The sequence below is a fragment of the Protopterus annectens genome, chromosome 5.part0 (assembly GCF_019279795.1).
Source record: "Protopterus annectens isolate FY-2018-M chromosome 5.part0, PAN1.0, whole genome shotgun sequence".
Taxonomy (NCBI): domain Eukaryota; kingdom Metazoa; phylum Chordata; order Ceratodontiformes; family Protopteridae; genus Protopterus; species Protopterus annectens.
In genome coordinates this window covers 1776691249-1776712477 of record NC_056735.1, presented here as the reverse complement: position 1 = coordinate 1776712477, position 21229 = coordinate 1776691249, and the positions used below count along the sequence as shown (strand labels likewise).

General features: G+C 42.0%; 1 protein-coding gene across 1 annotated transcript in view; it reads left to right on the top strand.

The window, feature by feature from the left end:
• LOC122802414 (zinc finger CCCH domain-containing protein 13-like) overlaps positions 1 to 21229 on the top strand; it is a 1157483-nt gene that overhangs the window by 1038388 nt on the left and 97866 nt on the right. Inside the window, exon 15 of the mRNA XM_044072036.1 lies at positions 2803 to 2912. Within this exon, the coding sequence (XP_043927971.1) occupies positions 2803 to 2912 (110 nt within the window). The remainder of the gene's footprint in view (positions 1 to 2802; positions 2913 to 21229) is intronic.

Below are 21229 nucleotides of genomic sequence, written 5' to 3'. Positions count from 1 at the left end.
ATTCGACTGTACAAGTTTCTCAGTCTGCCCCTGTACCTCTATCGGATCCAGGCCTTTTCGTCCTGCCATGAGTCTTCCCATCCCAAGTGGCCTCCAAGACTTCCCTGCTCAGGAGGGATCCCCCTCTTTTTATACCTCCCTAGAGTACTCCACTGAGGAGGTTCCTTGGAAGAGGATGTCTAAAAGGAGACGTGGACTTCCCCACTGAAGTCCTTAACTGAGGATTCTGACTCTGATGAGGGGGAAGGATCTCTCCGATCCCCAACTGAGGATGTCTTCTTCGGAGACATCTTGGAAATTCTGAAGCAGAAAGGTGGATTGCCTACCGAAACTCTTTCCTCTGAGGAATCAGTTCTCTTGGAGGCGTTCGGGACAGGTCGATCTACGTCCTGGGTGACCCTCCTCCCCACCAGCGGATGCCCTAGTGGATTTAATATTTTGCCGCTCTTGGAAGGAACCAGATGCCATTGACCTTATACCCAAGTGGCCTGATAGGTAAAAACCCCTGCAGACAGGAAACACTGGAGTAAGGGTCATGTGATTAATGCTATTGTGGTGGCGGCCACCAAGAAAACTATTAGAGGAGACTGCCAATGTCCCATCTGCTGAGCAAGGAATCCAGAACATTGGACAGAATTGGGAAGCGCATTTATGCCTCTGCAACTTTTGTGCGGAGGTCATTAAACTGTTTAGCTCATTTCACTCGGCTCCAGAGGGACCTGGTCAAAGAACTGACAGCTTCCCTCTCAGAGCCCATGCCTGCGGTGGAACTTAGGAAAGTTTCTCCCAAGCTGGCCACTTTTTCATCCATTGCCGCTCCTTCAATGAAGTTAATCTCGCATATCACGGAGGGTACCTCACGAGTAGCTGATTCAGGTCTTTCCCTAAGGAGACATGCATGAATGAGGCTATGTGATTTTGCGGAGCCTTTCAAGGTGTCATTTATCATTGGCCCTTATGATGGCTCCTCCCTTTTTGGGTCTTTGGTTGGAGACACCCACACCCGCAGCAAAATGGACAGGAAGACCCTTTCTGCTGTTGGAATCAAGTTTTCCATCCCCAGAGGTCCTTTTCCAGAAACCAGCATGGGGGCAAGAAAATGTGGTTCTGCAAGTCCCAAGGGCCTTTCCAGGACCAGTGCAGAGAACCCTTCTCTAGAGGCAAAGAAGGAGGGTTTGATGGTAGACGCCGCCCCAGAGGCATAGGGGGTCCACAGAACCAGGGCTTTGGAGAACTACCTTCCAAGCCCTGCCAGAACTGCTGAGGTGCTCCCACCTGTCCGTCTCTCAAGGCAGTTGGGGGACGATTAGCTTTTCACCCTGAAGCCTGGACCCAATTAACTCAAAACCATTGGGTGCTAAGCGTAATATCTAGAGGTTATTATATGCCCTTTTCCCTCCCCCCTCTGAATTCAAAAAGCCTCCCAGACATGACACCCAGTGAATGGGAGCAGGCCGTGCAGGAAATTCAACAGCTGCTGCAAAAGTAATTTATTCAAGAGGTCCCAACCAAACAGAGAGGATTTGGAACCTACTCCCATTTCTTTTTAGTGCTGAAAAAGACAGGGGACCTAAGACCCATTCTGGATCTCCACAAGTTAAATGGGTACGTAAAGAAAGCAAGGTTCTAAATGGTTATGGTTCAGTCCATTCTGCCATTGTTGTGCAAGGATGACTGAATGTGCTCAGTAGATCTCAAGGATGCTTACTATCACATAAAAATAGACACTCCAGGAGATACCTGCACTTCCAGCTGGGAGCCAATCATTACCAGTTCAGAGCACTGCCCTTTGGACTCACCACAGCCCCCTGGGTGTTCATCAAATGCATGATGGTGGTAGTCATTCACCTGAGGCTCAAGGGATTTCAGTTGTTTCCATATTTAGATGATTGGCTCCCAACCACCCCCACGAAGCATTGACTGATTCAAGCCAGGGACTACTTACTCCAATTAGCACGATCCCTAGGCATCACCATAAACATGAACAAGTCCAGTCTTATGCCAGTTCAGAACCTAGAGTTCATAGGTATGCAGCTCAACACCAGAAAACAGATGGCCTCTCTCCCCCTACACCGGGTAACCATTTTGAGAGATCAAGTCCAGCTGTTGTTAGCCAATCAACACCCCTCTTCTTGATTGATCTTCCAGGTCTTAGGGTCCATGTCTGCAGCCATCCTATTGATTCCCTTGGTCAGGTTTTTCATGTTGGTGCTACAGTGGACACTAACCAGTCAGTGGTCTATTCCGTCTCAGCCCTTGTCCCTTCGCATCAAATCAACTTCCATCTGCAATTTTCATGTCAACTGATGGGTTCATTTTTTGGTATTTGAGTGTGGCATGACTGGATTTGACAAACTTGATCTAAGGAAGTTGGGTGGATGCAGGAGTATGAAGGAGGAGCTTGAGATTCTGATCCAAGTCTGTGGAAAGTGGCCGAGCCGGATCTGAGACCCTGTCGTGATAATGGATGAAGGAAGACAACACAGACGCCAAGTTATGGTAAGACATAACTTTTTATTTCAATTAATGTGCGCTTGCCTCTGAGGGCCAAATATTAAATGCAGAAGTTCAATAATTACATAGTTTTTATTGTCACTTTTCATGAGCAGAATTGCTCAGCACTTTGTTTTACATTGCTATTTAAAATTCACTTTCATTTTTGCAGAGTACCTTACTTTGTTGGTCTTTACAAAAATATAATGAAATGCGGCAGAACATTTTTATATACATACATATATGTATGTATATGTATTGCATAGTAATTCCTTGTATTTTCTGTTAATATATTTTTGTATAACTCAGGAAACGACACAGAAATGAAAGTAGTCCAAGTCCTCGTCCTTCACCTAAACGCCGTCGTGAACATGATCGATCTCCTGATAGTGAAGGTTACAACAGCAGTAATGAAAAAAGTAAGACTTGTTACTTCTGAAAATACATCAGTATGTGCTCTTTAATCTTTAAGTTGCAGTGCCTTAGAACAAAAGTTATATTATCTATTCTCAGTGCTAACAAGGTTTTTTTACCTTTATTGTGGGTTTTCAATTGCTTTTCATATCATTTTTAATTTATTTTCTAAATGCATGTTTTCAGTGGCTAAACTGGAGTAATAGATAATTTTCTGTAAAAGCATATTTGAATTTCTGCTTTATCCACAAGTAATGTTATTGACTGCAATTTATTAGACTGCTTTAGCAGACGGTACTGTGTCCTCAGGCAGAGTGTGCAACTTTCCTATCTGCCTGGATCCTCCAGAGTCAGAGACGCTAATCAAACCCAGCTACATGGGTTGCACTTGGGGCTCAGTCCCTCTGTACCATAGAGCTAGCCTTATGTTAGTACTGAAAAATTAATTTGTGAACTGGGTGTGAGACTAAAACCCGTAGTCTCTTGATTTTTCAACATCAGTGTCTACTTGGGTAGGCCTATCAGCACTAACTTGTTGGTGGCATGTTTTCTGGCTTTGTTTCATCCTGGTGTACCATAATCCAGAGAAATAGTTCTTGGCTGTATAGAAAAAAAAAGTCTCTTTCTGGAACTTTAGAGTTCTTCATTCTTTTCTTGCATTTCTGTAGCTGCTCCAACGAAGAATTATTCAGACCATCTTTTGCAGATAGTGCATTCATAGGGTTCAGACGTTCATGTTCACAGAGCATGCAGCATTGTTCATGCTGCATCCTGTCCAGATGAGGATATGGATATGGATGCATTCTGTACAGATTGAAGGGAAAGAGTGCCTGTATGCCTTCTCAAGTGTAATTTAAATTCCTCATTGGCTAGAGAAGTTTCATGTAGGATTACCAAGACTCATCTTAGTGGCTTTATGGTAGTCCGTAAGTGTGTAGGTTCAGGCCCTGCATTTTTAGCTTGTTTCTGAGTTACTCTTTATCATGTGCTAGGGGCTGCTGCTCTTTGACAGGGTGAGTGCATCCACCTCAGTGGTTGGCTGCTGATGTGGTCCAGTTAGTCTCACCAGATCTTCCCAGGGTGCTTGGCTGCCCTTATGACTATCAGAAGATCTTCCCATGGGCTTTTTTGTAGTGCTGAGGTTTTGGCTGCCCATGTCATAGGAGAGGCTAGAATGTGACACACCACAAATGTTCAACCTATACTGTGTTAATGAACTACATTCCCCTGAGAATTGAGCCATGATCTTAGGTGACTTGTTTATAAACTTCATCAGTAAACATTTAAATAATAAGCCAAGGAGAAGTCAGGAGAAAAGCAGTAGGAAAATTCCTGGCCACCTCTTCATATTGCTAAACCAGTTAGCAATGCACCTATGCCGATGATAGTAGTGTAATGAGAGCAGTGTTAAGGAGAAGGATGCAACTGTTATCAACACAGTCAGTTTCACTGAGCCAAGTGAAAAGAAGGTGATTAGTATGTTTTGTACACAATGAACAGAGATAGCCTGATTATAAAAAGGCTGCTGTCTTAATATCGTGACAGTAACAGTTATGCAAACATGTCACATATAGAACCACAAGTTTTGGTTTATCTGGTCACCCTATTTCACCGATACCTAGTCAGGCAAACCTTATAACTCGAATTGGTATCTCCTGAAAGTTTTTGTTACATAGGAACAGCACCATCTCCTACCCACACTTCGAGCACAGTCACATGTATAGACACACACACACACACACACGCAAATGCACGCACACACAAACACACACACGTGCACGCACATATCTCCCACATCAGGGAACTTTACCCCTTAATGTTATCCATAATGTGTATAACTATATTTAAGATGACAAAATCTTAGATTAAGTTATGCATTTTTCAGAGAGAGCCCGTTTGTTTAATCAGGTTCATCCACTCGTGTATCATTAAAGTGAGACCTGATCAGACAACCAAGTACAGAACCTTGTCTGGAAATTAAGTATGAAAGACAGCTAGAGAGGAAAAAAATAAAGTTAAGGGTTGTAACCTCATATGCAGGGAAGGGGAATTAAAAACAAAGCAGTCAAAGCAATGAGTAAACAATGAGGAGATGAAGCAATGTGGTCACAGTGGGGAATGTAAGTGACTGCGCAGTCTACACTCAACCAACTGTGCAGTCTGCAACTACCACCCCACCCATACAGTCTAAGAAGGAATCAGTACTGCAAAACTAAAACAAGGATATACCTTTTGAGCCTGAAGAGCAGGGTCAGTCCACCCAGGCAGTTCTACATGATATGTGTTATGATAGTAAAGCTTTAACATTAGCAGTGTTACAGTTCTCAGCATGCTAATAAAACTGTGACTGAGCCTTGTGCCCCCCCCCCAGCATGTGCATTAATCGTAACTGTCCAATAGACAGTATACACTTAATTCAAGTCCTCCCTATTCTCTGTGATTAAAATTAACCCTCAAGCAGCCCTTTCAGTGCTGTTTGCCTTAGTTTTGTATCACTTGAGCCCCAACTTTTTTTTGCATCTCTGTACATTCCCCCTCATTGCTAATGCATCTCCCTACTCTAATCATTGCACAAACTGGCTACTAATAAGCAAGTCATTGTGAAGGCACACTCCCAAGCTTAATAAAGTTTGCTGTCTTTTCTCTCCTTCACTTTACAAGTAGAGTTTCTGTTACTACTCACCCCCCCCCCCTCTGAGGCCTTCACTGATAGTTTTCCACTGCTTGCCTCTCTGGTTTGGCTGGTTTCTTTGCATTGCACCTGGTTTACACCCTTTTTGCTACCCCCTCCCCCAACACTAAGTTTATATTAGCTTCCTGCTGTTTATGGAGCCATCTTTAAATTACTAGTCTCCCATCAGGACTCAAGTGCTCTCCAGCAATTGAATTCTGCACGCTAGTAAGCCATTAGATACTTACCTGGTAATCCACAGTTGGAGGGGTTTAAGCCCCATTCCATTCACCTGTGCTTTGCACGGGCTCAGTCCGCACCCTACCCTGCCCCCTAATCCCACCCACCCCTACTACATTTAAATTTATTCTAGGCACTACCCCTCCCAATAACCAGCAACCAATCAGAACAAAACTAAGAACTTATCTCCTCTGCTGCCCACAGTATACCACCCACTTCTAATCTAACTGCTCACTTGACACAGTCATGCTACTACCTAATGTGCTTACACTCCTTACCTCCACTCTTCTTGCACACCTTACATCGTACCAGGACTCCATAATAGACACACCCAACCACTATCACTGCACCCTTAGTCTCACTTCTATCCATCACCCACATAGTAATTACACTTGTCATACCATCACAATCTCCATCCCAGTACACCTACCGTACTACCAGTCACCTGTTACATTCAAACAAAAAATATCCCTAAAATATGACAGTGTAATTACCAGATTTATAAAACTTATGTTTACTGCCCTATCTAAATTAGCCTTCAGTGGTGATATCCACCCTAACCCTTGTCCTACCATTACAAACTCCTCACCTAAAAATTTGCCTAATAGCTGCTCCTTCTCACAACTAACATCCAACAGAAAGCCATCTGACAACCTCTTCATGTGTCTAAATGTTAGAAGTATAGCTAATAAAACCCATGACATAAACACCAACGTAGCTTTATACTCTCCTGATATTCTCATCCTGACTGAAACCTGGCTCAACCCTCACATCAAAAGTGAGGAAATACTCCCAACAGGTTATAACATTCTTCGTGTAGATGGACTGAGAAAGGGGGTGGTGTGGCTCTAATGTTTAAGCACCACCACACCATCCAGATCCTTAACACATCTGCTCCCCACATTGGAAATGAAGAAATCCTATATGCCAACCTCAAACTAAACACAAAATAGTCAACATCATAGGATGCTACTTTCCACCTGGCCAAAAAAAACCACCCCTGGAAAACCACCTGAACTGAGCTAAACATTCACTACCCCAGGAAACCATAATCCTAGGTGATTTTAATATCAACTGGCTATCTTGTAGTGGCAATCATCCAGCCTACCACCTAAACCTTTATGGTTTCTCCCAACTAATACAGTCACCTCCCCAGGTAAATAAAAACTCTAACAAACATAGTACTCTTGACTGGATAAACTTTAACCCTCTCAGCTTTATCTCATCCCTTCAAAAATGTGATTGGACACCACTAAAGTACCTCAGTCTGGATGAAGCCATTGATTTCTTCAGTAGCACCTTCCTAAACATCCTAAACCCACATGCCCCCCATAAGAAATACCAGAGTCAAAACACAGTACTCTCCTTGCCTACAAAAAAACACCAGGGCACTAATGAAAATCAGAGATAAGGCCTGGAAGCACTGGTGCTTAACAACCCCCCTCCTCTAGATGGTCATTCCTAGAGTTGCGCAATAAGGTCAAAAAGCAAATGAAAGAAGATGAAACCCAATATTATCAGTCTGCCCTAAACTCCTGCATTTTTGGTCTACAGTAAATTCCATTCTCCACCCAGGTAAAGTAGGCACCCCCCACCTACCACTCTCCCTTCCTCCAGTAGTATTGCTGACTCATTCAATAAACACTTTACTGAAACCATTCTGTCTTTGACTAAACAACACAACCCTCTATCCACCCTCCACACATCAAAATCAAATACTCTGCCCACAGTCTCTTCTTTTTCATTACCTACCTCCTGTATAAAAAAAAAAAAACTTCTGTTGAAACATAAGCCTACAAAACTTGCAGTTGACAATCTCCCCTTTGGATACCTAAAAATAGCAGCAGAAGCCCTAGCTTATCCAGTCTCTATCTTAATTAATCAGTCTTTATCAGAAAGCTATGTCCCCACACTGTGGAAAATATCCCACATCATTCCCCTCCATAAAGGTGGCTCCTCCATTGAACTTTCCAATTACCGCCCCATAGCCATCCTTTCTCCACTTTCCAAGATACTAGAGAAATGCATCCATTCTCAAGCCGTAGACTACTTCTTAGCTAACAACCTCCTCCCAGCACCCAGCATGGCTTCAGGCCATACCACAACACTACTGCCGCTATCCTTCATCATAAAAATAATGTCCTGTTTGCCTGTGCTATATTTCTGGATCTATCTAAGACTTTTGACATGGCCTCTCACAAACTACTAATCTCTGTTCTCACTAACCTGTCATTTCCCCAGTCAGCTACTGATTGGTTTCACAGTTATCTAACTGACTGCTAACAATCGGTTGTCTGGCATAATGATCTATCTCCTCGACTTCTTGTAACACTCTGTGTTCCCCAAGGCTCCATCCTTGGTCCCCTACTATTCTCACTCTTAACCAATGATCTATTCGCAGTCACCAAGCATGCTTCTCTTATACAGTCTACAGATGACTCCACCCTCATCTGCTCAGCCCCAACTATACCTGAACTTCACAAGATCACACAGGAAGCTTTTTCATCTGTAGAAAGCTGGCTATCTAATGCCCAGACATTACTCAACCAGAGCAAGACTAAACTCCTTATCTTCCAACCCAGTTATCCCCCACTTTAATATTCTAGCCAAAGACAATACCGTCATCTCCCCAACAGAACACACCAAATTACTTGGTATTGAGATTGATAATCTCAGATTTGACACATTTCTGTTACCATAAAAAAAGGTTCACAAAAAATTAGCTGCATTGTACAGAAATAAACAATTCCTAACCAAGACAGCCAGAGTTTCTGCTGCCAATTCCAACCTAATCACCACTTTACTCTACTCCTCTCCTAAACTTACTTACCTTAGACAAACAGACTGTATGTATATTCATTTGTTCTTCATGTACTCTGCTGCTCATTTATTGCTTTTCTCTTCGGGCCTCTGCTGAAAAAGGACCTGTGTCCAGTTGGAATTTCCTGGTAAACAAATGTAAGTAAGTAAATAAGGTAGTGAATTAGATGGCCAAATGGTGGATGCATGTTGTACTTCCAGCCTCCATGACTTCAGTAACTTGTCATGGAAGACAAGAAAGCTGTTAGTAAGTAATGCTAAGATGTGGGCAGAGAAATGCTGAGCTTGAAAGGTAGCATACTCAGAACTACACTGAAGAATGAAAAGATCCAGGAGTATACTTTTTAACTGCAGCAGTGGATAGGGGAGAAGGATTGGTAGGAGGTTGGGAGCAAACTTGTCAGAGAAAAAACATGTCTTTTTCAGGAATAGGCTCCATCTTAGCCCAGAAAACAGTGGTAGTTAGTGCTGGGGTAAAGGCATTTGTCAAGATTATACATTTACACTGAGATGGAAAAAAAAAGAGTGTTGTGTTAGGGGTATGTATCCTGCCAGTAAATAGAAGGAAAATGAATACAGAATGTAGGAAGTCATGGATAGTTATTGCTTTATATTTCTGGGTGTAGAAAGATGTGAGAGCTACAAACAGTGGTTCAAGTGGGAGAAGGTGACCATAGCTGCTTTCACAGAAGCATGGGGCAGTTGCAGAAGTGGGGGGTGGGAAATGACAGTGCTTGGTTATGGTTTGTAAAGGAATTATTTAGAAAGCAGCGGTGGAGATGGAATAATTGTCTGTACAAAAGGGAACACCAGGTGAAAGGTCAGAGATGAGAGGTGGCACTATTCTGTGAAGGGGTAAGGAAGTGGGCAATGTTGGGCTTACTAAATGTAGAAGAAAAGGGATATCATCAGATGTATTACGAGAGGCAAATGACAGGAAAGAATTTATAGAGTAGCGATAGGATTAATATTCATGGGAAGCTGAATCTACCATGAGTGGACTGGGAGATTCCAAGTTCTAAGATATATAGGACTGTGGAGTTTAGCCAGTGGTGTACGATTTTACTAGAAGGGATAGAATTCTTGAAACTGTTTTATCTGGAGCAAGGTGGGTCATGGATATCAAGGTGATGCTGTTAGCAGCCAGTAATCAAATCATGTTGTGTTTAAAGTGGAGAAAGGATAAGAACAAAAGAGACAAATGATGCTGTGAGATTTTAGGAGAGTAGATTGTACCAAGTTTGAGAAGAAGGTCAGACAATGAATAAGGACGCAGGGAGTAAGAAATATGCAAGATGTGAAAATGCGTCATGGATCGAGCACTGAGGGATGTAGAAAGTGGTTTGAGGAAGAGGCAAGAAGAGGAGATTAGTGTGGCTAGCAATCTAAATAAAATATGAGATCTATGCAAGAGAAGGAAAATATGGGGTGGGGTAGAGAACACAGTACAAGGAGAGGCTAGCTGATGTTCAACATTGGTGGTGAAAGCAGTAGTTGTGCAACATGAAAGTTAGTTGGGAAAAGGGATCAGGAACAAAATAACTTATGTATGTGTGTGTGTGTGTGTGTGTGTGTATATATATATATATATATATATATATATATATATATATATATATATCTATATATATATATATATATATATATATATATATATATATATATATATATATATATATATATAATCTATACATATATATATATATATAGATATACATATATATAGATATCTATACATAGATATACATATGTACATAGATATATATATATATATATATATATATATATATATATATATATATATATATATATATATATATAGATATAGCTATATATATATAGATATAGCTATATATATATAGATATATAGATATATATAGAGAGAGAGAGAGAGATTAGATAGATATCTGCAAACTGGGCACCATAGTGGAAAGTGCATCGGACACTGATATCCTTCAGAAGGGACTCACGGAAACAGATAGCTGGTGCCAGAGCCATGGCCTGAAGTTAAACGCCAAAAAATGTATAGTCATACCCTTCGGGAAAAACAAGGTAACCCCAAGCTACCATATAGGTGGCAATCCACTAAGCACAGAAGAGGTTATCAGGGACCTGGGGACCCAGGTTGACAGTGGCCTTTCTTTTGACACTCACATTGCTAAAGTGGTTAGAAAGACCTTCTACATTGCCCACCTGATCATGAAGGGATTCACATCCAGATCTAGTGAGGTCATTGTTCCCCTGTACTCTTCACTTATCAGACCAATGAGTACAATGCCCCATTCGGGATGTATCTCACCCGACATCTGCAGCAATTGGAGAGACCCCAAAAGTTCCTCACCAAAAGGATAAAGGGACTCCAAAATCTGTCATATGCTGCCAGATTGAAGAAACTCCAGCTCTATTCAGCGCCATACCGCCTGCTCAGAGGTGACATGTGCCTGACATACAAGGCCATGTCCAACCCGGAATTAATGGACATGCTCCACCTCAAAAAATCCAAATCCACCAAAACCACTAGAGCAAGCGACTTAAACCTTAGCACGGATATAAATAGGACGTGCTGGAGGGATAGATTTATCACTCAGAGACTCCCTATGCTGTGGAATAAAATCCCGGTCCATGTGAGAAAGAGCACCTCGCTGACTCTGTTCAAGAGAAATCTAGACCTGTGGATGGGAGATCGTAGGTTTACCCCGGGAATCATCTCTGGGTCACTGCTGGACAGAGGCACAACAAACTAATGGGCACAGTATTTTTTCATATAAGGGGTGGCGTAAGCCACAATAATTTGGGCTAGGCTTATAAATGCCTTAGGGCAGATAGCCTAGTATAAACCTATGAACCTATGAACCTATCTATGGATCTACTTTAGATGACCAAAAGCCCATAAAGTCGAATGTTATTTTACTGAGATAATTTTGTGGGGAGGGCCCCACTACATGAATTTTTAATGCATCTGCAGGTCACCTCAAACCATAGTAAGTCATTACAAGTTAACAGTAGGTACAAGTGACTGGCATTTTTACTTAAGACAGCAGTCATGAAATTGCGTGTTTTCTACATCAACTTTGCATTTAACTTTATTCTGGCTTGCACCCATGACTTATTACAACCTCTTGCAGAAAGTTACTACTGTTTACAGATTACAAGTTATAAACAACAAAGAATAGTTACTTCCGCAGCTAAAATTAGAAGTGTGCGCAACTGCAGTCAATTAGGTAAGTAAGCACGTGCTGGAAAGTTTGCGTGACTGAAATAAGGCATAGTATCTTTTCACTTTTTTTAAACATTTTTGGTTACTCTCTGGGGGACGAATGATGATGCATAGAGGGCCAGATTTGGCCTCTGGGCCGGACGTTGTGCACCATTGAAATAATGAAACAGAAAATGCCGAACTATGTAGTTTTTCCCAGAGCAAGTAAACACTTGCCCAAAGCTACAATAATACACACCATTCTATCTGCAACCCATCTAGGGAGGGGCTTTGCCCACTACACCCCCCAACTATATATACCAATTCCGGGATCACACTACAGTGGGTAAAAGAACATATTTCCCCACATTGGGCAAGTGTTTACTCGCCCTGGGAAAAACTATGTAGTTCACATTTTCAGTTTTGTTACTTTATTTGCATTTCTGTTTGAGTCTTTTCTCTTTTCTGCAGCCTCCGAGTAAAGATGTGACTGGTTCCACGGTGCTGATTTATCTGGCTGTCTTAGTGGGAAAATCGTGGGCATTTTTATAGGTATCGCACCTACAAGTGGAGAGCATAAGTTAAGTGGAGGTGTGCTCTCAGGTTTTACTCTTCTCTTCTCTTGGGAAAGCCATGGAGTTTGGATACGGACACCTCACAGCTGACATGGTGATGCTCCTTCTTGATTTCATCTTTCTTTCCTGAAGTGATATCTAGTAGAGGAGAGACCTTGCATGTGGAGATTATCCCTATCTCAAACATCAAGTAGTAAGATGTTAAACTTGAACCTTGCGTGCACCAGCTGAATCCCTCTGCAAACTGCAACAGAACACGTCTGCTGTCCACATTTGCTTTTTCAGACCCACTGGAGATCGCAGCTGCTCCAACTACTGTGTTTAACCTAAAGCTTATATGCACCAACTGAATCCTTCTGCAAACTGCAATAAAACACTTCTGCTAACCACATTTGTTTTTGCGGACCTACTGGAGATCACAGCTGCTCCAACTAATGTACATGGGATAACCGAAGCTATAAAGTAAGACCTGCAACCCCACTGGTGACTAAAGCACATCAACAGGACTCCCAAGACTCCCTCCCACTGCATCTCTTCTTTTTCCCTCTACGTAGCTGTTAACAAGGGTTACTGTCAACGCTCACTATTTTTCTTGTCTTCTATACTTTAGCAACCAAATCAGTGTGCTCTAACCACACTTAAATCATACCTTTCTTTGGCCTTCTTACCTTAGCATGGTATCTCCATACTTGCATTGTAATTAAAGTTCTTGCTGATTGTACTACCATGCTGCAAACAGGTCCTGCCCGCTACGCTTGGGCTCTCTCCACTCCCCTACTGTACCCCCAATTTCCACCCACCCCCAGTAACAATACATTTAAACAAGACAAGCCACACCAACCACCTGCTGTCAACTGAAAAGCCCCTCCAACCACATCCACCCATCATCCTGATATCACCCACTACATTTACCTAAATAAACTGACTCTCCACCCTCCTCTCACTACTCCACCCTACCTAAGTAGCTAAACCAACCCCAACTCAAATCAACCTACCCCACTACATTCAATCACCAACTCTTCTTCCTACATTTTCTCACATCCCACTTAATACCTCTGTCAGCTTACAGTCCTATTTCTCCCACTATGAACCTCTTTCAGTTACCTCTCATAATTCTCCTCTCTATAGTATTCACACTAACATCCTACCAGGACTACCCTCTAATCACCTATACCTCACCCACTACACCAAACCCCTTTTCCCTACATACTGAAGAGCTATACTTCCCCATAGCACCAAGTCTCTTTAATACTACTAAAACATCTTTATTTTCATACAGATATTTACATCAAAATTCAACAGCCCATGTACTTCACAAATACACCAAACTATTGCACAAGTATCCAAATCCCTCAGCATACTTACAATCAAACATTAAGCTGAGTGGAGACATTCACCCAAACCCTGGTCCTAATTCAACCCAATACAGACCAAATGTGCCATACACACACACAATGTCATAAATGCTTCCAAACTAACCCATAACACCTCAAACCTCCTACTGCTAAACATGAACCTTAGGAGCCTAAACAATAAAATACAATAATTTCATGCATCCCTAGCGCTATTCCCTCCAGACATAGCTGTCGTCACAGAAACCTGGCTAAAACCTGAGGTACATAATAACAAAATCCTTCCACCTGGCTACAATATACATAGGCAGGATAGACTAAACAAACGTGGAGGAGGTATAGCTATTATATACAAAAAATGCCCTAAAAATTGACAGACTAAATCCAAACACACCTGAGTTAAATACCAAACTGCTTTTCACCAGGCTAGAAATAAACCCCAATAAATTCATCATAGTTATAGCTGTCTACATATCTCCTAACAATAATCCCAACATCACTGTGGACTTCCTTCACTTACCCACAAGATACAACAGTTATGGGAGACTTTAATTCAGAGTGGCAAACCTTTACCTCATATAATCCCTCAAATTTTATAAACCTGCATGGCTTCTCCCAGCTGATACTAACTCCAACCAGAATAGACAAAAAATCAAAGTGACGCTCTATACTAGACTGGATTTTAACTAATAAGCCATCTTTAGCTAGACAATCCGGTTGCCTCCTTGACAGCATAAGTGACCACTCACCTACATATTTACTTAGGAAAAACCAGAAACCCACTAAAACCATGTTATACAAACAAACAGATCAGCAACAAAAAACACTTTTTTCCTCAAATATTCATATCTGCCCTCCAACAGTGCAACTGGACCCCATTGACTACACTTCCATTAGACTCAGCTCTGTCATATTTTAATAGTACCTTCATTGAACACCCAAGCACCTCCCAGAACTATTCTTAAAAAAATGTGCTGTATGGTTAACCAATGAAACAAAACAGCTGTTAAGATCTAGGGACAAAGCATGGGCCCAATACCAAACAAAAAACAGGCCACCCTAAATTATTAGACAGTTCAGAAATAAAGCCAAGAAAGAGGTAAAAAATGACAAAAAGAAATACTATATGACAGCTGAAGTAAAATACCATAATCACAAGAAATTTTGGGCTACCATAAATTAATTCTTGCATCCAGGTCAGTCTTTAACCACAACACCCACCAACACAAATTGAACACACAGTATATCCACCCATTTCAATAACTATTTCATAAATCCATCCTAAACCTAACCAATACCACCAGTAACACACACCCAACCACCCCTGTACCTCCTAACACAACTCCAATGCCTTTTCAGTTAATCCCATCCAGACCAGCACTATAAAAAAGATGCTAAGTAAACTTAAATCTACTTCCCTAGCTGCAGACAACCTACCCCCTGAATACCTCCAGATAGCTGCTAGTACCTTAGCCTACCCAGTGTCAATTCTGATAAATCGATCAATAAAAGAACACTATGTTCCTAAAATATGGAAAATCACCTACATCATACCCCTTCAAAAGGAGTACTTGCACAGACATCTCCAACTATAAACCAATCGCTATCTTAACACGAAAAATGCATCTACTCTCAAATCATGAAAAATAATGGGCAGCTAGTTTCCTCAATTTTCCTAGACATGCCAAAAGCATTTGCCACTGTCTCTCATCAAAAACTTCTATTTGAACTCCAATCACTGAATCTAAACAATTCTACCCTTACTTGGTTCTATAACTATCTAATGGACTGACACCAAACTGTAAAATGACAAGGTGAACTCTCCCCACTACTACCATTCGCATCAGGGGTACCACAGGGCGCCATCCTAGGTCCACTCCTGTTTGCCATAATTACCAGTAAACTACATACTGCTACTAATCTTGCCAAATTCATACAATATGCAGATGACTCTACACTCATCTGCTCAACCCCCCCTCTATCTAGCCTGCAAAGAACAACCCAGCTGTCTTTCAGTTGAGTAGAATCATGGCTCTCAGACCACCAGCTAATCCTAAACCTCCAAAAAACTAAACTTATGATCTTCTCAAACAGAATCCCTGACTTACAGTCTCCCTTCCAAATATACTCAACAGGTAACACTAAAATAGAACCAGTCACGCACACTAAGCTTCTTAGTGTGACTATAGACAGCAACTTAAGATTTAACAAATGCTTATCTCTCACTTTAAAAAGTCCTTATTAAAGTAGGCTCATTATACAGAATTAAATCATAACTCACAGACTCCACAATTGCCAGGACACATCTGCTGTCTACTCTCCTTTACTCTTCAACTATGTTCACCAACCTAAAAAAAAACAGACCAATCTAAACTAGAAGCCTGCTACAATAAAATTTACCAAATTTGCCAATAACTCCCCATTTAAAACCCACCACTGTATAGCCTTGCGCCAGCTCAGTTGGCTTGAATTACCCAGCCTCCTAACTCTCACACAACTAACCACAGCTGATGGCTTAATATACCAACAAGAAAAATGCCCAGCAATCTCCAACATTTTTCAACCTCTAACTAGCAAGAGAAAACTAAGATCCTCAAACAAATTTCTACTACAAGTAACACAAAAGCTAACAACGGTGACTCCCTATACTCTAATAAGATTTCCAAAGCCTGAATCTCTATTCCCCAAAACATCATAACCACTAACCAGTCACGATTCAAAGTACGGCTCAAAACCCACCTGACTTAACTATTGGCTATGCTCCTGCCTAACCCTAGCTAACCACTGTCATTGCTCTACTGTAACATTACTCTAATTAACCAAGAGCATGAAACCTGAAAACTTGTAATATAGTTTTTAGTAAATATTAATGTGCCAAAAGTATCTTTCTTATAAACCAAATAACTCTCTGTGCAACTTGTTTATTTCTTAAACTGGTCATCCATATTGTCCGCCTTAATTGCATCTGTATTTTTGTCTATTTAACATATGGGTTATGTATATTTATGTTTTATATACAATGTGTTAATTTTTTAACTAAAAATCTGTATTAACCTTAGTAATTGCATTTGTTTTCTGTCTATGCAACTATGAGTTACGCATATTTGTTATAAGTTGTATTTGTCTTACATTACTTAGCTTGCAAAATTCTATTTGTGGGACTTTTACCCCAGGCCTCCACTGAAAAAGGACATTTGCCCAGCAAGGCTGTCCCGTTAAACAAATATCTAATTAAAAAAAGAATATATATATATATATATATATATATATATATATATATATATATATATATATATATGAGGCAGTCAGACAGATTTCTGGATAGGAACTCACAGAACTTCAGTCTTTATGATAGAAAGGAATAAAAAAGATGCCATGTTTTGATGTATGTAGAACTGAGTGAGGAGAACAATCTGCAGACATCATGATAAAGATGGAAGATGACTGGCTATCCATTGGGATTGCAAAACAGAAGAACCAGATGACCTGCACTCAAGATTGTGGCCAGTGTGTTGGTAAATCCTCTGGCTAATACAGAAGTAACCCAAAGACAGGAGGACAGCAAGTGTACGGGGTGGGAGGCATGGATAATCAAGGGAACTGTAGGCCTACTAGACATAGCAGCAGTGACGGGGAATGTTACAGAGAGAATCCTGAACTGGTTGCCTTCCCATAGGCCATTTTATGTCCATGACAGCCAAAATGAAAGGAGTTCTCTGTCAAACTTGATCTACTTTTATTGGTGAAATACAAGTAAATGTGACAAGGGAATTACTTAAACATGGTTGAACTGGATAAATTCAAAAAAGAAATACTCTGTAGGGGTGAAGTGCCTCCACACAAAAACACAAATATCCAAAGAAAAAGAATGAAAGGCACACCACGACAATCGAAGCAAGCCTCCAAAATTCAAAAGATTTTATTCACCAGTAAGCGCTTTCACGTCTCATATGACGCTTCTTCAGACTTTAAAACCAAATACATTATGAGTGCTTAAATAGTCTTTTCCTTCATCTATAAGGACCAATGACATTAACAAACTAATTAACATCAGAATATACTGAAATCCGAAACTACACTTAGTCATGGTGTGCCTTTCATTATTTTTCTTTGGATGGTTGAACTGGACTTCACCATATTCTTTTACTTAGCACCGCACAAGAGACTGATAGGAGAGTTATTGGGTTTGGCAGTAGAATCAAGGATAATCAAGACTGCAGAGTGATTGAGGAGTATGACTCAGTTGATCATGATGAAATGGGCAATTTCTGGAATAACTAAATTGATTTACTGGAGTTCACAGGAGATGTCCTTCAAGGATGCATCTGCAGTCCTAACAAATGGGTTGTCCTGGCCTCAGGCAGCCCTTCGGTCGGCCGGATTCCAAAGTCTGGGTCTGGCCTCGGCTGATGTCGCACTTCACCCGACGTCATAGCTGCAGTTCTTCGGGTATAAAGGCATCAGCCAACGCCATTTTCCTCAGTCTTTCTTGCCGCGTGGCGCAAGCAGAAGCTGTTCAAGTGCGGTCGGTCAGAACCAGAGATTGCTACTACCGAAGACTTCTAAAAAGCTAAGTACCCCGTTGGGGACTCTTTCTTGCCTCTGCCGATGTCAGAAAAAGTGAATAACTGTTTAACTTGTGGGAAACAAATACCTCATAAAGATTTCCACTCTTACTGCCTACCTTGTTTAGGCCCAGACCACGACGTAGCAGCTTGTCTAGCCTGTGCTTCCTTCAACCGACGAACACTTAGACGTCGGTCGGAGTTTGCAGAGGAGGTTTTTGGCTCCGCTTTTGCTTATATCATGCCGTCGGAGACTCCCGACTTCACATTTAGCTAAAAAGCGTAAGGAAAAGGACCGACACTCGTGGTCCGCGGTTTCGGCCGAAACCGCGGCTAAGCCAACCGCGAGTGTCTCGGTTTCGGCTGAAGCCGAGTCCGCGGTTCTTCCTTCGGCCGAAAGCATGCCTCCTTCTACCGAGGCCTCTTCCAGCATGGCTGAATCTGCTACTGAAAATCCACCTGCTCTTACAGTTTCTCAGGATTTATCAGATACTATCCCCTTAGATGTATCTACTCCTGCACGTGGAGCTGCTAGGCCCCCTGCATCCATGTCAATTAAGGCTTTTGCCAGGGCTAAAGCAGCTAAATCTTCAAAGGCCGTGCCTGCTAAAACCCCCTCTCACAGGCCTAGCTCTAGTACTCAAATGCTTAGTTTAGCAGAGGATCTCATTTCTTTGATCAAGGGAACCCAGTCTCACCCTGACAGGGCCTCTCACCCACCTCCAGATAAGAGGCTTGTATGAGGGAACAATTGATTTTTCAGACTCTAGGAAAAGGCTTAGGACCTTTTTGCATTTACCACAGCATAGGCCTTTAGCTATTCCTCCAGTACTTACAGTTGTGGATGATGCATTTAATGATGCTTGTACTGCCCCTGACTCACTGCCTCTGGCCCCTGCTAAGCCCGACAGATACTGCAGGGTTCCGGACACACATTATCATTTGTATAAGGCTCCTATTGCAGATCCTGAAACTATTTCACAGGGCCCCAAAGCTGTAGCAGTTGCCTCTGCCAAAAACCCCCTCCCCTCTGAAAGAGAATCTAGGGCATTGGAGAGATGGGGTAAAAAAGTTTATACTTCTGCTACTCTTTCGGCTAGGGCCTTAAACTGTCAATTCCACATGATTCAGTATCAGGAATTTCTGTTAGATCAGCTCACTAAAAAACTGTCCTCACCTGAACCCTTAGACCGTAAGTCCCTTCAGGATTTGGTGCATAACACACAGCAGGTCAGTAATCATTCCTTAAAATGCGGCTATGATGCACTGGAGGCTTCCTTTAGATCAGCTATGACTGGTACAGTGATCAGAAGGCATGCATGGTTAAAAGAACAATCCTTACCAGACCATGTAAAGTCAAAGCTTCTAGATGCTCCCATGGAAAAGCACAGTTTGTTTGGTTCCCCTGCACAGCAAGTGTTGAAGAAGGTGGAAGAAAAAGCTAAATCTGTCCAGACAGTCAAGGATTTCTTACAGGTCCAGCCTCCGAGGTTTAGTAGGAACTGGCCTTCCAAGAATTGGTCATTTCCAGACACCACCAGAGCAGAGAGAAGCAGAAATAGACGCCCTAGAGGCAGAGGTCAATCCAGAGGTGCCTACAGGGGACGTCAGTGGCAGCCTAGCAGCCAGAGAACTACTGCCACAGATCCAGCCACTACCACTTCTACAGGACAATCACAGTGACTTGGCTCTGAAACCGCCTACCAGGGAACAACTGGCAGCACCCTTAGGCAGAAAATTAGCCTTATTTTCAGTAAATTGGCATTACATTACAGGAGACAAATGGATGTTACAGACAATAGACAAAGGCTACAGGTTTCACTTCCATACTCTTCCAAGGAAGAGAGGAATGCCAAACCTACCTCCAAACCAAAGGACAAACGCTCTACAGCAAATAGACCACTTACTAAGGATGAGAGCTATAGAAAAGGTACCGGCTATGGAACAAGGACAAGGATTTTATTCAAGGCTTTTCCTAGTACCAAGAAAGGAAAAACAATGGAGACCTATCCTCGACCTGTCCGCTCTAAACACATATCTCATTGTTCCAAAATTCAAAATGCTGACCCTACAGCAACTTCTTCTCATGCTGGGCAAGGAGTCTTGGCTGGTGACTCTGGATCTCAAGGAGGCATACCTGCACGTCCCCATACAACCAAATTGCAGAAGATACCTCAGATTTCTTGCAGGATCAGAGCATTATCAATTCTCAGCATTGCCTTTTGGCTTATCTACTGCGCCCAGAGTATTCACGAAATGCCTGGCATCAGTAATTGCTCATTGCAGGCTTCAGGGAATTCAAATTTATCCATACCTGGACGACTGCCTGTTACAAGCGGACAGCAAAGACAAATTAACAAAAGATTTGAAAAAGGTTATTCACCTGCTGCAAGCCCTGGGATACACAGTCAACACAAAAAAGTCAAGACTGATACCATCCCAAAGGATAACCTTCCTGGGTGCAGAACTGGACACATCAAACCAGATGGCATTCCTCACAGCAGAAAAACAGAAGCAGCTACCACTCTATTTCATGGCATTAACAACGCAGAACCAGCTTACAGCAAGGAAAATCCTGCAAGCCCTGGGTTACATGGCATCCTGCATAATACTAATTCCACATGCCAGACTACATATGAGGAAGTTGCAATGGTACCTGAGGAATTTATGGTCTCAGCACAAGCACAGCCTAGAAACCAAAATTCCAATAATTCCATGCCTGAAGCAAGAATTCCAGTGGTGGGCTCAGGCCTGTCAATTGAACAAAGGACTGCCCTTCCACAGGCCTCACCCAAGCCAGACTATCACCACGGACGCCTCAGACCTCGGTTGGGGGGCACACATGGTGGACAAGTGCATACAAGGCTTATGGACTCAAGACCAGATGAACCTACACATAAATC